Genomic DNA, 17,014 nt, shown 5'->3' with positions numbered 1-17,014 from the left:
ATATATTAATAAAATATATTTTTGCTATATAAAATACATTGGTCTGGAGTTGAGTCCTTGAGTGTGTGCTTCTTCTATTACTTGTGTGTGTACAACAAATACTTTGCACTGCCCTCTGATAAGCCTAACTGCTCGACCACACTACCACAAAAGAGATCATTAGTATTATCTACTTTTGCCTCTTTTAAGCCTCTGGGGAACCCCTGGACTCTGAGCACACTATGGCCCTCATTATGAACATGGCAGCAATCACCGCCGACTGCCGTGGCGACGGTAAACAGAAGACCGCCAGTGGTGGAAGACTGGACACCGACGAATTATGATGCAAAAAAAAGAAAACCTCTACAAATCCTGCAACCTCCACCCACTGCCAGGGCCTTCGATGGCGTGAAGGCAGTACACCCCACACCGCCACCGTCATGCAGACAAATCCTCCGTCCACCAAATAATGATGCACAAATCAGTGTGGCGGATAGTGGATGGTACGGACTGCCACGGCCAGCAGTGGGACCCAACAACAACAAATGCACACATTGGGAACTTTGAAACCCACATACCCTACACACATCTACAACACTATAAACCCCCCCCCCCCACAATCCTTTGGATCACCAATAGCACAACTGAGACTGACAACATAACAAAAGTCACACGCACAAATACACCACCAAAACACACACAAACACCCTCATAAGCCACACAGATAAACACATGACAGCACTCTCACCAATACACCCACAACACACCACCCACAACACACACCATGGCACCCCCTAAGCATCCCCACTTCACAGAGAGGGAGCTAAGGACCAAGGTGGACGAAATACTCATGGTCGAGCCACAACAATTCGGGACACAGGTGCAGCAGACACCCGTAGCCAGGAAGATGGAGCTATGGCAGACGATTGTCAACAAGGTCAACGCAGTGGGAAACCATCAACGCACAAGGGAGGACATCCAGAAGAGATGGAACAACTTGCGCAGGAAGGTGAGGTCTATGGCATCCAGGCACAACATCGCCGTACAAAAGGACTGGACTCTGGTAAGTCAACTACAATACCTTAACAGTCACCACACCTATAGTGCATGCAACACCCCACCCCTCTCACTACCACCTGGACCCCATACTCTCACCCAGTCCACAACACACATCCAATTACCCTGCATGCCCACAATCTCACAAACAGGCCCCCATCTGTTATTAATTCTCCACCACAAGGTTCCTGAGAGACGAAATTAGTAGATTGGAAGCACACGTTCAAAAGTAGTCTCAGCAATGAAAGCAAAATATATCAAAGTACTTCTCAGTTGCAATGTACACAGCAAATATAGGTGATTATATCATAGCATAACTTCAAAGCAAATCATAAAAGTCAAAATTCATCACCGTATGGGCAAGGCTGTAGGGCCTATATTCAGCTTCATCTTTCTGGGGCCTGCAAGTTAATGACTCCGGTCAACTGCGAGAAAGAGATTTTCTACCCAAACTGGAGACAGGCAACTAATGTCTAGCTCCTGTCTGAAGTCAAAGCAGATTCAATATACCCCTGCTGTAGCCCAGAGTCATCCTTAAAAGCAAACTCGGTGTGAGAACCGAAGAACCCTGCAGAGTGGCCAATTCTCCCAAGCTCACTCGCTCTCAGACTGGATTGCGAGGTAAACACAAAATCTACGTACTCTTATCAGCTAAGGTCTGGTGTGAACAACACTGCTTGGTCTACCATGTGGAAAAACACAGCTTGGAAAAAACACAGCTCATCTGCAATGTCTCAACTGCCATTGCTAACCCCACGTTAAAGCCAATAGGCAGCTAACCTAAATATCAAATGTAATGTCTAATGTCATGTCAAAGCCAATAGGCATCTAAACTGAATACAGAATGTAATGTTTAATGCCATGTCAAAGCCAATAGGCAGCTAAACTGAATACAAAATGTAATGGTTAAATTCATGTTAAAGCCAATAGGCACCTAAACTGAATACAACATGTAATGTGCTACTGGTGAACATTGAGCAATTAATATGCGCAGTGGTGAAACACAAAGTCATTGGTCAAACTTAATTAATAGCATCACACCATCCCTGCCCCCTGTGCACAGTCACCTACCCTGCATGGATTCCCAGTGACAGTACAGCACCCACAATGCATCTTACCCCCCACATAAAATATAAAGATATGTACACGAAAGGACCCTGCATGCCGCAAAAGGGAATAGAAGCACAAAATAGGGCGGAGCTGTGCATCAATTTCCGAAAAAGTACATGGCACATACATGTCCATTGCCCCCCACAGGCACCACTACCCATGCCACTCGGACGGAAAGGCCAAGGAGTGCCAGCACCCCACACGGAGACAGAGGCCCCACTCAGGAGACTGGAGAGGGTTGTATGGAAAGTGAGGAATACCCTGGGCCGTCGCACAGTCCTGGACTGTAACCCTCCAGCAGCTCAACCCAGGATACCACTGACAGCCCTACCACCCAGCCACCAACATCAGCTCTGGCTAAACGACCCCACACCAGTGTCTCCCAGCCACAGACTGGCGGGCCACATTCACAGAGGCCACAGTCCCCACCCACCAACAGGCAGGATGAAGGGCTCAGTGCAAGTGGGACTGGCAGACCTGTGCACAGGACACAGGCACAGAGGGCAAGGGCCAGTGGGAGGGCATCAGTGGCCCGGGGGGGTAGCCAAAGGATGGATGCTGCAGACCAGGAGGTGATTTCTGAGGTCCTGGGAGCATACCACAATACCCAGGACAGGATGGGCCAGATCCTAGCCACCTTGGAGCACAATCAAAGGCTGCAGATAGCACACCACCAAGAGGCCATGGAGCAATGGAAACAGCTCAATGCCACCATGGTTACCATTGCAGGGGTGCTGCAGCGCCACTACCCTAACCAGCCTGAGGCCTCCATCCACCAGCAAGCCCCTAACACTAGCCAGGACACTGCCCAGCCATCTACATCTATGTTAGCTGCTGGACTGGTGGCACTACCAGAGGTCACACAGGAAACCAGCACCCCTAGCCCTGCAGCCCAGCTCCAGTCACCCAGACGTGCCCTCAGACCCAGACATGCCACTGGAACACCAGCCAAGACCAAGGCCACCGCTAGGAAGTGACTCTGCCCTGAGCTGTCTCCCTTGTGTACCACTGTGCACCCTTGTTGACTTGCCAGTACCACCACACCATCTACCAATGGACACATGGAACAAAACCTAGTGCCACCAACAGCTGAGCATATGCACCTGAGTATGGATATGCACCATGAGCCCACTCCCTATCACTGTCCAGCAAAAAACGTAATTTTTGTCACTTAATAGAAACACCTGTGCACTCAAATCGTATGTTCCTTGTCATTACGAGATATCAATTATGAGTGTGTATGCATTAGCCAGTAAATTTCATATTCATATTTTTATTGCAGAAGGGGATCCAATGCACTGTAGTGTCTGAAGTAAGTCACACTGTACACATTATTGGGTTCCCTGGCACATGCCGTTTCAGTATTCAGTTAACAGTGTCAATGACTATAGACACCACATTACCAATTACATGAGTCAGACAGAAACTATGCAGTAAAGATGACAGCATCATTGAACAGTACCTTAGGGTCACTGGAAGTATAGGCGGATCAATATAGGCGGATCAGCTGGGTCCTGGAGTTAAGATCTTCCGCCTCACCATCACTCTCATCGCCTCTCTGAGTTTGCGGGGCTGGTTGGACAGCACACTCCTCTTCCAGAAGGGGGATAGCTTTCCTCACAGCCAAGTTGTGCAGCATGCAGCAGGCCACCACTGTCTTACACACCTTGTCAGGGACATAGCTCTAGCCTTCAGGAGACCTATAGTGTGCTCAATCACCCTCTTAGTATGTCCATGGCCCACATTATAATATCTCTCTGCATCTGTCCTGGGATTCCTCACAGGTGTCAGGAGCCATTGCAAGTTGGGGTAGCCAGATTCACCTGCACAAGTGGGCGAAACAGGACCATAATAGACTGACTTCACATGCATATTGCCTGGCTGTCAGCTATGTACAGATCCATTGTCATACACACTCACCGATGAACCATCCTCTGTCTCCTTGTAGTTGTCCCATCAAGTGTGGCACACTGCTGTTTCTCAGGACAAAGGAATCATGGAATGAGTCTGGGAACCTGGCATTGACATGTGATAAGTACTGGTCAGCAGTACACACCAATTGTATATTCATGGAGTGGAAGTTCTTACGATTCCTGTACACCTGTTCATTCACTCTTGGGGGTATGAGAACTATGTGGGTTTCATCAATGGCACCAATCACATGTGGGATGTTGTTGGCAAAGGCATAAAATCCAGGTTTGATGGCAGGAAGTTCAGCCCTTTGGGGTAACTGGACATATGTCTGCAGTTGTTGGACGAATGCATCCAGGAATTTTGACAGGATGAGGCTAAACATTGGCTGTGAGACCCATGCCCACTGTCACCTGAAATGAGCCCGTAGCCAAAAAATGGAGTACAGATAACACTTGCACTTTAGTAGGGATGGCATGCTGATTCCGATTAGTCGATTTCAGTACAGGATCCATAGTTGTACACAGATGGGGCCCTCTCTCCACATGGGTCTGTACCTATGATGGAGAAAAGAACACATATTGAGGGCCCACATACACCTGCAACACATGATGTCACTGTATCAATATATGTGCGACACGTAGGTAACACACACAGACGCAAAGTATTAAGTACACCGTCCGGCACATGTGTGCAGAGTCAACTCTGTTGTAATGGCATCCCAGTGTGGACACAGTTCCAAAGATGGGTGCATGTAAGGATCATAAACTCATGTCAGCAAGCAACTAAGGTTGGAGATTAGGAGGCCCTGGATGAGGCCCTTGGCAAGGCTATGATGACGTGGTGTAGTCGTCATGGCGGAAGGGGTGCAATCATTGAATTACAAGGTTGTCAATGGGGAACCTGGGCCTATCATGATCGTCGCCAGCGGTGACGGAGAACACTGCAGCGGAACGTATGCCATGTCGTCAGACCATTGACGCTTGACTCCTGATTTCCGAGCAGGGCAGTACTCCACTGCGTGTGCTTCTGTGTCCTGACTCTGGTCCCTAAGGTGGCGCGGGTCACAAGGGAACCACAGAGGAGCTGGAGAAGCTGGTGTACGGGGTCCTACCCCTGTATGCCAAGTTGTATGGGGACCACAGGAGCAGGTGAGTTGGCGTCTGTCATCCTTGGATGTGTGTGATTGTGGCGGATGCCTGTATGCATGTGGGTTTGATTTGTGACTGCCCAGCCGTAGACTGTCTGGCATGTACTGTATGTGAGTTGATATCATGGTTTTCAAGAATGGCTGTTCCTTAGGGAATAACATGTAATCTGTATTCGGAGCACACATACTAACGTCGGTTTCTTTGCTCTGTGTGTCCCATGAAGGTCAGCGCCCATCAAAAGAGAGGCCTGTGGCAAGCCATCGCCAAGGAGGTGCGGACCCTGGGGGTCTACAACCGGCAGAGCACCCACTGCAGGAAGCGGTGGGAGAACCTGAGGCGCTGGGTCAGAAAGACCGGAGAGGTCCAGCTGGGGAAGGCCTCCCAACGAGGAAGGGGTGCCTGTCGGACCCTGACCCCCCAATGGCCCACATTCTGTCAGTGTGGGTGCTTGAAGGCAGCACAGCAGCCACAAGGGAGTGAGTACCAACACTGTTGTAATACTACTTTGATGGATGTATGTTGGTCCTTTGGTATGTATGCTTTCTAGTGCCAGGCACGTGGACAGGTGTGTTCCTGCAGTCCTGCCCCCTCACCTGGGGATGGTGTGAGGGCATGTTTGGGCGGTCCCAATAGGCCCATTGGGGGGGGGGGGGGGTCCCCATTCTGACATCTGAGATGCTTTGTGGACCTCATTGACTAGTAAGTGCATTGGCTGCACATGGTCGTACTCCACACAGTTTATCAGCTCCTGGGTAATGTGGTGTATTCTGGGGTAATGGCCACTAGTCAGGGGCACAGTTATGATTAATGTTGTAGGTGCTGCGTGTAGGTGTGTGACCTGGATGGGAGTGTGTGTGAGCCAGGGATGTACATATATTCAGATATTTACAAAGTTCTCCCTTGTTTTGTCTCTCCACCCCTGTGCTCTTTTGTCCTTTGTGTACATCAGCATCATCTGGTGAGGGAGCAGTGGCACTGGCGAATGGGGGTGCAGCAGCCCACGGTTCCAAGGAGGCAGAGTCGGCGGACACCAAAGGGACCAGTGGGTTGAAATGGCGAGGGGAGTACCACGGGGAGGCAACTACCACTGGCGTTAGTGAGACTGATAGCTCCTCCGATGGCAGCTCCCTGGTGGTGGTGGACCCTACTAGGCACACCCATTCTATGTCATCTTCCGCCACCTCCCATGCCATCACCACCCTCCCAGTTGCTCCCCACCCAGTTGCCCGTGCCCGCTCACCCAGGAGGGTTTGCGTCTCCTTCGCCCCAGGCACCTTATCCCCTGCCCCAGTCAGCCCTGCTGCTCTCACGGAGGAGGCTATTGACCTCCTGAGGACCATCTCTGTAGGGCAGACAACCATTGTGAATGCCATACTGGGGCCAGCATCCCAGATGCAGCAATGCAGTGCATATCTAGAAGGCATTCACTGTGCCATGTCTGGCCTACAGAGATCTTTTCAGGCTCTGGCCTCCTCTTTGACGGCAGCCAGTGTCCCTGGTCTTTCCTTCCCCCATCCCACCACCTCTACCTCTTCCAGCACCCCACTCCCTTCACCCATCCCAAGCACACGTACAGACAGCCATGCACACACGTCCACACACAAGCAGCACACAGAAAAACACAAGCACCACACTTCCCACCACAGGAATGCAAACACCCAACGTACCAGAACACACACAACGACATCCACTTCCCCCAGTGTGTCATCCTCCCCCTCCACCATGTCCGTCACTTCACCATGCACACCCACAAGCACTGCACCCTCAGTCACTGCTGCTGTCCCCATTCATGCAGTCACAACAACATCTGACATCCAGACACGCACCCCAGACACTAGACCTCCACTCACCACAACTACATTGACAGACATTTGCAGCACACTCACCAGACCTGCAGACAACCAGACAACATCCATGTACACTGGCAGCCTGTTTTGTCCCACTGTGTCCACCCCCACCTGCATCCACGTCCGGCACATCTACACCTGGTACAAGCACTCCCTAAACCTTCACTCACAGACCTTCCTCCAAATCCCTCCCAACTACCCCTAAGAAGCTTTTCCTCTCCTGTATTGACCTGTTCGAACCCACTGGCCCACCCCGTCTCGTCCCTAACTGTGCCCATCTCCTTGCCCAGTCCACTCCTTCCTCATCCAAGTCCACCCAAGTCTGCACTTCTCAATTTCCGTGCCCCTTCCCCAGTGAGGAGGAAGCCCTGTGTTGCCCCAGGTCCCTCTGCCACCCCCCAGTCCAAATCCACTCCCCCACCTGCCAAGGGCAAGCCCAAACCCCCTCCACCTCCCACACCTAAGCCCAAGCCCCCCCTTCCAGACGTAAGCCCCCACCACCCCTGCCCCTCTTCCCTGAGGTGCCTGGCTGCTGCATTGGTGCCCATATACAGTGGAGTACCCTTTGCACATGTGGGAGTCAAGTTTGACCTATATTGGGCCTTCAGGATTTACACATGGACTGGCTAATGGCATTATTCGGACAGTATTGTTCTTTGGTGCAGATAAAATTGGAGTGCTCAGTAGTGCTGTTGGCACAATATAGTGACGTTGTTCATTGCTTCACTGTGGGGGTGTGGTGTGCACATGTGTGTACTTTGGTGCAGGTGTTTGTTGGCTTGTGCCTGGTACATCTTTTTATGGTGTGTATGGCTTGGGATGGTGGGAGGGGTTGGGAGTGCGTTGCAGGGTGGGTGTGTAACTGTGCCCTTTCTTCCCATGTGTACTATGTTGCAGTACTTACAGCTGTCTTCTTTGTCGGCGATCACGGTCTTGGAGGTATATGGCAAGGAGCAGCACTGGCATTATTTCCAACTCTCTCTCCATGTCGGCGTCGGTGTGTTGTGTGTGCCTCCGGTGAGTGTTTCCTTTTTTTTAGTTTCCACCCGCTTTGCGTGGCGGTGGTTCCCGCCCCAGAACTGCCGGCGATCTTGTGCTTCATTATTTGGTGGGCGGGTGGGTCCTTTCCGCCGGCCTGTGGGCGGCCTCCTCCGTCCTCGTCGGGACTACAAAGAATGCGGTGTGTGGATGGACCACTAGTTGTTTCTTATCTGCTTCATTATTTGGTGGTCTGGACCGCCAGCATGTTGTTGGTAGTTACCGCCACTGCCGGAAGGGCGGGGTTTACCGCCATGTTCATAATGACCACCTATATCGCATTTTATTATAGTATATACAGAGCCAGCTTCCTACACATCTTGTTTTTGATCCTGTGCTACGTTTCGTTTTTGCCAGCTTTAGGACTCTATGCACCTTACCACTGCTGACCAGTCCTGAAGTGCAAGTGCTCCCTGTGTTAATTATATTGGTGATTAGTTTATCCATGGTTGGCATATTTGATTTACTAGTAAGACCCTAGTAGAGTGCACTATGTGAGCCCTGGGCCTGTAAACTGAATGCTACTCGTGGGCCTGCAGCACTGATTCTGCCTCCCACGTGAGTAGCCCTGTAAACATTTCTCAGACCTGCCTTTGCAGTCTGTATGTGCAGTTTTAAACTACCATGTCGACCTGGCAAGTGCACCACTTGCCAGGCCCAAACCTTTCCTTTTACTACATGTAAGTCACTCCTAAAGTAGGCCCAGGGCAGTCCCATGGGAAGGGTACAGTGTATTTAAAAGATAGGACATGTACTGGTGTGCATTACATGTCCTGGTGGTGAAATACTGCCAAATTCATTTTTCGCTATTGCAAGGACTGTCTCTCCCATAGGATAACATGGGAATTACTTTGAAGTATCTTTTAAGTGTAGTTTCCTATTGGGAGCAGATAGAGATGTGGAGTTTGGGGTCTCTGAACTCACATTTTAAAAAACATCTTTGGGTGAAGTTGGTTTTTGAACTGTGAGTTTGAAAATGCCACTTTTAGAAAGTAGGCATTTTCTTGCTTAACCATTCTGTGCCTCTGCCTGTCTGCTGAATACACGTCTGGGTCAGGATGACAGTTGGGCTGTTTGTGCAATCATTCTAGGTAGTCACTCATAGGGGGCGGAGGTGTCCCCTGCATATTCTGATGATCCATCACCAGGCTGATGGGTCTTCCTGAGCTAGAGTGGTGGGAGGAGCTGACACTTGTACCTGAATAGGGCTGTGCCTGTCCTCATACAAAGCAATGTCCAACCCCCTGGAGTGTGTCTGGGGCCAGGGCAAGGAAAGACAGGGTCTTGTCCATTACAGTGACATCTATTTGAAGTTTGCCTACTTCAAAGGCAGAAATGGGTATAAGTACTGGACCACTGAAACCACATAATTAAAATCCTTTCTGACTGAGGAAATTCTGCCAGGAAGAAGTGCTGGATGGTGTAGGAGGGACTGCCAACTCTGCCTGTTGCTTTGTTGTGCTGGCCTGCTGATTGCTGCTTCTGTCCTATTAGTGAAAGGACTGGACTTTTCTTTCTACATCCTGCTTCCAAAGGTTCTTCAAGGGCTTGGACTGAGCTTTCCTCCTGTTAAGAAGTCTCAGGGACATGAAATACTTCACCTGCCAACGCCTGGTCTCTCTTGCTGAGAGTCCTGACTTGCCAAGTGGTGCCAAATCCAGTATGTGGATTCTTTGAAGTGAGTTCTGTTTCAACAAGGAAGAAACTAGTGCATTGACTTCCAAAATGACTTCAGAACCAGCGCCCCTCTATGACCCTGCGCTGCTGCCTACACCGGAGCCGTGGTCCCCGCTGAGTGCAACAACTGTGACCTACAGCACAGACCGGACACCACCACAGCGCCTCCGAAGTCCCACCACAGCGCGAGTCCAAAGTGCTGTGTCACCGGACTCCGCCGCAACACCTGTAGCTTTGTGGTGGGATTGCGACACAGCAAAGTTGACGCCTTGCCTCTTGACCTGCTGGATTTATTGACCCTGCCTTCTTGTAAGGAACCTCTGCCTCGCCCCAATGCCACATCACCTCTGCAACTGTAAGAAACCAATGCCTCACCTCCACTGCCTAGCAGTAAGGAACCAATGCCTTACCTTCCTGTGGCCATAAGAAGCCAAGGCCACACCGGCTCCAGCGACGCCAAACCTCCCATACTCCGTGCAACATCTTTGTTTCCTCGTTGTTTTCCAAAGTACTGTAACTGGGGTCTACATGACTCTGTGGCTAACCGCGCTCCCTCGCGGGTGGCGCAGAACTGTTGGAAGCGACTCTGTCAAGCCGTTTTGATAGCTCCAGTTGGAGCTATTGAATTTCTAAGCACTATACTGCATTTAATCTTTGAAAATTCTTATCTTTAATTGTGTATGTTGGATTGTTGTTTTGGTCTTGTTTTACTGTGTGGAGTACTTTTGTGGTGTTTTCACTGTATGGTACTGTGTGTGTGCTTACAAATACTTTACACATTGCCTCTGAGATAAGCCTGACTGCTTGAACCAGGCTACCAAGGGATTGAGCAGAGGTTATCTTAGCTGTGTGACTCCCTTACCCTGACTAGAGTGAGGGTCCCTACTTGGACAGGGTGCAACTCACTGCCATTTAGAGACCCCATTTCTAACAGAGAAGAGCCAGTTCAGTTTGTCTTTGATTGTTCATACTGTAGCCTAAATAAATAAATACCCTCTACTGAGAATGATACAAGAAGCTGCCCTTTGAGTCTCACCTCTCAGTTTTGAGTGGAGACAAATGACAAACCAGTCAACAAGCCTAGGTGGCTGCAGAGCACATGCAAGCGAGTGATTAGCCAGCTGGTCAGATTGATTGGCAACAGGACCCATATCAATTCTTGAAGCTGTCAGCAGTAAGCATCAGTACCCAAGAACTTCTGGACTTTGTTTGGCTTTAATAAGGAGTCTAAATGTGCTGCTCATGTGAAGACATGCCTTTGGCCCTCAGTGGTACACTTATTTATTTCTTTGACACATTTTTATGTAAGTTATTGTGATTGTTTCTAAGATAATGTTGATCCCTTGCTGAATCCGCAACTCATTATGCAACAGTATGACTTCTTGTGAATACCTACTTTGGAGGTGTAGAGATCTGTTTTTTTTTCTAAGAGTATTGTACTTTTCGTAAAGTGTTCTGCTGCGTAAAGAACTGGATCATGCAACAAATACGCATGTATAAGTAGTGGTGGTGGCGAGTTCTAGGGAGACTCTCAGCCATCACTGTAGAAAGTGAAGTGAGGAGAGTGGAACATTCTTTCCTTCTTTTACTCGCTTCTGGCATCTTTATGGTGATGGATACGAACAAGGCAGAGTGGTTTAGTATTGAAACTTCAAAATTGCTCTTTTTCGTTAGATTGCAGCCTGGTGGTAGCCTGTAGAGAAGGGACTGTTGAAAATAAGGCTTATCATAAAATGTTTTTTAAAAAAAATTGAAAACTTATATTTAGCTGAGCTCAAAGTGAATGACACTTTCCTGTTTTTCCTTGAAAATAATGACCTATTGGATAAAGACAGGAAAATCAACTAACGAGGATATCAGTGGACCACAAAAGGAGGGTAGGTTGCTGTACTTCTCTGGGATCCTGTTATCTGGCCTATCATTACTGTTGCAGTGTTCCCAATTGCCCTTGGTGTCAGGATTTGAATGCAGCTTAGGTACATCATTTGACTGAAAACATGGACCGGGTCGTTGTGGTGCTACCTAGTCCCCTAGACCTTATGCTGCCAATCAGTCCCGTCACTGATGGAAAGACTCATCAAGAAGGAGAAGCTGAGCGAGACCATTACTGAACTGGAAGGGAGGAGAGCATGGCAGTGTAACCTAAACTTTCCAGGTCTGTTTATTTTTGGTCTTGCTCTGGCACCCTTTCCTCAAATGTGCAGATACCCACAGTTAGAAGAGAGGGGTTGGAGTCAAGGGCCAGTCTTTAGCAGTCCGAAAAAGGATGCCCTCAGGGAGACACATTCCCTATATCAGAAGAATCATTTATTTTTCTTTGACGTTCTCTTGTTTAAAGTTTCCATTTTAATGCTCACAATTTTATTTTTGGTAGTATTGTCAATTTTGTATCTTTAGTTTTTGTTTCGACCTACTTTAATTTCACATACAACCGTTTTCTGCCTTGCTTCAGCAAATGATCACTTTTCGACATTTGGAATATAAAAAAGGTGTAACTTATTTTGTTCTGTTTTAGGCATCTTTATATAGTTCTTGGATAGTACAAGGTTAAATGATCCAGAGCACCAAAAATCCTTTGTCGACACCACCAGCAGATGGCTATGTTTCTTAAGGATGGCCCAGCTTCATGTCACCTTGTAACATACCATTTCATAATTATAATATATATTTTTTTAATCTGTTATAACTTTTTTTGCCTAGGTGTGGAAAAACAACACAGATCCCGCAATTTATTTTGGATGCTTCCCTACAAGGCCCTCCAGATCAAGTGGCCAACATCATCTGTACTCAGCCTCGCAGAATCTCTGCCATTACTGTAGCTGAGCGTGTAGCCAAGGAGAGAGCTGAACGGGTCGGACTTACTGTGGGATACCAAATTCGACTGGAAAGCGTGAAGGTGGGCGTATTTTCTCTCAAATATTGCAGTAATTGCCTTCTATTTTGCTCCCCTATGTCTGATTTTTACAGTTCTGTTCTGTTTCTCTGGGCAATTGGCACTTCATAATCGCTATCATGCTTTAACTTAGAGAGCTTTATTGCTTTCTTGGATAAGCTCTGGTCTGCCACAGGCCATGCCCTTCTCCATTTTAGTGTTCCTTATGTTTTCTTTGGCCCATTCATCCGGCAGAATGTCTGTGAGCTCCATAGACAAAGAGAAAACTCATAGATTCCTATTCTTGATGTGTCACCTTTTTTCAGCCCACATAAAGCAGCTAAATTTTACTTCAGACAGTTAACAGCTCTTGCAGAATATGGCCCCTTGTTGCTTGTCAGCAGCATAGACCTCATACCCTAAAAGACAGAGGCTTCTACTCATTGGCATAAATTCAAAATAATTAACAATGTCTACAAAAGTCAAAACTCCCGGGGCACTACCTTTAACTCATTACTCTGAATATGGAAGAGAAGTCACTTTGGGTAAAGATTATTCTGAGAGTTGCTGTATTTGGAGTGTTGTCTCTTCTTATGGTGGACTCTCTTAAATTGGCAGTCAGTGGATTGAAAGTGTAATGGATGGCTCTGTCAATGTATCGGAGACATAAAAAACACTTTCAATTGTTGTTTTATTTTTATAAAGAAAATCCCAAATTGTAATTTTCTTTTTAAAAATAAAAAAAACAATGATCCTTCCCCTCATGGGTGTTTTCTCCCATTGTGTAGAGGTCAAAAACTTGGAATTTGTTCTCCCACTCTAAATAGGGCAGGTGACGAAAAAATTGCAAAATCTACAGTTGCCGTTATTCCATCGGGCTGTCGGTGGTATATGTCAGGACAGACGGAGTAGTCTCCATGGCTGACATACTGAAGGTCCACCTATCACTAAATGAGGCTGGTGGATCTTTAGTATGGCAGAAAGGGTAACTCAGTTGCTGTTGCAAGGGAGTCCCCTTTCTGATGCACTTAAAATCAGGCCCTCAATCTTTTTTGGGTTGAATTTCAAGTACTGTAATTATCCTTGTGACCGATCTGGCTGTTTTTCTGGTACTCCATTATTCTGATGTTTTCCCACTAGCTTATAGGATAAGGACCTGCTTTCAGAGCAGTGTGGGTTCCAATGACTAAACCATGTACCCTGGACCCCAGTCTAGTTGAGGCTTCCCAAAGTGAGTGGCTTGTTTGAAACATTTTCACAGGGCTAATTTTTGTTTCTAGTCCGGCCCTGGAAATCATGGTTTGCATGAAGTCTAGTCTGGATGTACATTAAAAAATGTATTTAGCCAATGACACTTAAAGATAAGTATAGTTTGGTGTTGTTAACTCATTAGCAGAGAGCAATGTCCTGTTGGCTTAGGAGCACTCCCAATAGTTCCATGTAAAGATTAAACATCAAGAGAATGAGAATGAAACCCTGAAGAACTCCAGATGAGACAGGTACTGATGGGGGATATGGACTACTCCATCTGTGCAAAATGATTTCTGCAAGAAAGGTGTGAGGTAAACTAATTTAAAACTATAGAAGTCATTCCCATGAGTCACAATGGAGTATCAAGTAAGACCTGGTAATTAATGGTGTCAAAGGCCTCAGACAAGTCCAGCCACACCAAGAGACGTGGAAAGCCATTCTTCGAGATTGATACAAATTCATCAGCTATCTGGATGGTAGCAACCTCTGGGCTTCAGCCACAGAAAACCCCAGACTGGTAGGTTTGACAGAGGTTGTGGAAATTGGCATGTCCTAGAAGCTGGATAGCTACTAATCTTTCAGTAGTGTTTCCAAGGAAGAGATGTGTGGTGGGGCGATAGTTATATAGCCCATCTGGTTCATGTTTGGGTTTTCGTAGCAGAGAGGTGGCTTCATCAATCTTCAAAAATAACTACAAGATGGCTGTGAGTAGGAAAGTGTTGATAATATTTGAAACAGTTGTGAGCGCCTTAGGAGGCAATAATTTAATGGGAGATGTTGAAATGAGCTCACCGACATAGGGGTTTGGTGTAAGAGAATGTTTTAGGTTGTTGATTTTAAGAGATGTAGTTAAGGGCTGTGTTTTCAGTGGTTTGAAGGACTGCCAAAGATGAGCACATATGAGTATATGTGAGTTTTACAGCTTGAGAGGTTGATTTGTCAATAGGTAGTCTTTGCACATTTCTTAATGAAATATTAATTTATTTCTGTTATTTTTTCTACTGGACATGGGATACATATCATGTATGGAGAGAAAAGGCTGGAATTGTTTTTAATAGTTTTGAATCACGCCTAGCTTTTGTTGTTAGCCTTGAGCTATTAATGAGATGATTAGCTTTGGTGGTTGTAGTTTTTCTTTTTTTTCACACATGCTTTTTTTGGAGGTGACAATCTCATAAAAATAATAACATCAAGGTCGCTTACGCTTATACTAGTTATTTTGAAATAACGTTTAGTTCATAATGATTCTTGTGTATAGATATTGGTAAGAAGATGTCTGAGAATTAAGACTTATTTTTTAATTTAAAAATGCTATTTCCGATGGACATATCTACCTGTGAATTCCTCACCTTTTGAATATCCCCATGCTCCAGCATTCCACTGAAACTTTTCTCCATAGCTCTTCCACTTCGATGAGGGCGTCACAATAGCATGGCTCCACAGTCAACTCTGTGTGACATCACTAGAGCCATAAGAAGTCCTCGTCGGCGTGCTGACGTCAGTTCCCTTTTTTTGTGCCTTCAACGTGTAATGTTTTTTCCCTCTCTCCCTTAGTTTACTATTGGTTACAGTGTTTTTGGAAGGAAGATCAGCAGAGTCTTTTTGTTTTTTTTTTGCAACAATGTCTCCACTGAGGAAGTTCAGATTCATGCCCTGTCGACAGTGCGAGGGCCAGATGTCGATCACAGACCCTCATGATGTCTGTCTTTGGTATCTCAGCTCTGACCACGACGTCCACGCCTGTTCCTTGTGTCACAAGATGAACCCGAAGGCCCTGAAAGAAAGGTAGGGGAAGCTCTTCAAGCCAAGGCGAGGAAAGAGACAAAGAATCTTATGAAGTCACGGCCTCGCTCGGATTCTCCGTCTCCCCACTCCTCGAAGTCATCAAAGAGGAAGCACAAGAAGAAGCGGCGTCAGCTTCCAATGCTGATCTTCAAGAGACGTTTCTCTGACATCGGTATCTCTGCGTCCAAGGTCGACCGAAGACTCTCCGGCTTCATCCTCTGTCACTGGTCCGATGCTGCCTTTGAGTCCATTGAGACCAGTGATACCATCGACTTCACCTGTGCCTCCTGATCCGGAGCCAGAAGTAGTCCCTCCGACTCCAGTTCTCCCTCAGCCTCATTGACAAGAGCAAGTGTATCCAAATTTCCCTGCTCCTGGAACTGATCCTTGCAGCTTCCTCAATGCTATGTGTAGCATTTTTTTTCCCCAAGGCCCTGACTCCGACTGGTGCGCCTGCAGGCCTCATGGATCTGCTGTCTTATTCCCTGGGAGGTTTCCCCGCGCCGTATCAGCAGGCTTCGTTCCTGCCTTTCATGCCAATGGCCCAGTTTCCCTGGCCTTTTCTGGTTCTGTGGAAGATGACTTCTTCACCAACTGACACCTGGCTGGAATCATCGGCACAGATTGCGTCTGCGCTGGTGTCTGGAAGCTCCATGCCAGCGTCGTATTGTTCAACTCCAGTCCCTGGGGATTCTGCTTCTCCAGTGTCCAAGTCCTCCACGCTGATACTGATGTCACCGGCGCCATTGCTGGAGTCGAGACACAGTTCCAGCAGACAACTTCAACGGCTTCTAGAGGAAGAACAGCATTTCTGTCCACAGCAGGATCCTAACTTGGAGGAAGGAGAAATGTTGTTGCATGATGCTGACTTACAAGGACTGGGTGTGGCGGGTGGTCTGAACACTTCCCCAGAGTGGGAATTGTCACCAAAGGGCGTGCCTCCACTTGAGGTCACTTCATATCACATGGTGATAAGATTAGATGCTGACATGCTTGCGTTGACCCTGCTTTCAGCTGAACTTAAACATAATTTGCTGATAATGGTCCTTCATTCTGCTGCTTCGGTGTCAGAATCACTTTTGCAACTTAATGCAACTTTGTCTGAACCTGTGTTAGACATTTGGCAGAAACCCTGGTCTGCCCTGGCAGTGTCTCGTCCCATTGCCAGAACATACAAGACTGCACCAGGGGATCCTCTGTTTTTAAGCAATCATCAAACACCTGAAAGCTTGGTGGTGCAAGCTTCCTGTTCTTCAGAAGTGACACCATGGTCTCTTCCCTTCAGCCTTCCTCCTCCTCTTCTCGGGCAATATTACAGGAAAGCAGCCATAGTTCCG

At 47.4% G+C, this 17,014-nt stretch overlaps 1 protein-coding gene across 1 annotated transcript in view; it reads left to right on the top strand.

Annotated features, from left to right (window-relative positions):
• Nucleotides 1-17,014, top strand: part of DHX57 (DExH-box helicase 57) — a 531,935-nt gene that overhangs the window by 182,440 nt on the left and 332,481 nt on the right. The window contains exon 8 of the mRNA XM_069235106.1: nt 12,470-12,665. Within this exon, the coding sequence (XP_069091207.1) occupies nt 12,470-12,665 (196 nt within the window). The remainder of the gene's footprint in view (nt 1-12,469; nt 12,666-17,014) is intronic.

Source organism: Pleurodeles waltl, chromosome 5 (assembly GCF_031143425.1).
Source record: "Pleurodeles waltl isolate 20211129_DDA chromosome 5, aPleWal1.hap1.20221129, whole genome shotgun sequence".
In the NCBI taxonomy this organism is placed as follows: domain Eukaryota; kingdom Metazoa; phylum Chordata; class Amphibia; order Caudata; family Salamandridae; genus Pleurodeles; species Pleurodeles waltl.
The sequence above is the reverse complement of the archived record's forward strand: the minus strand, read 5'-3'. Positions and strand labels throughout refer to the sequence as shown.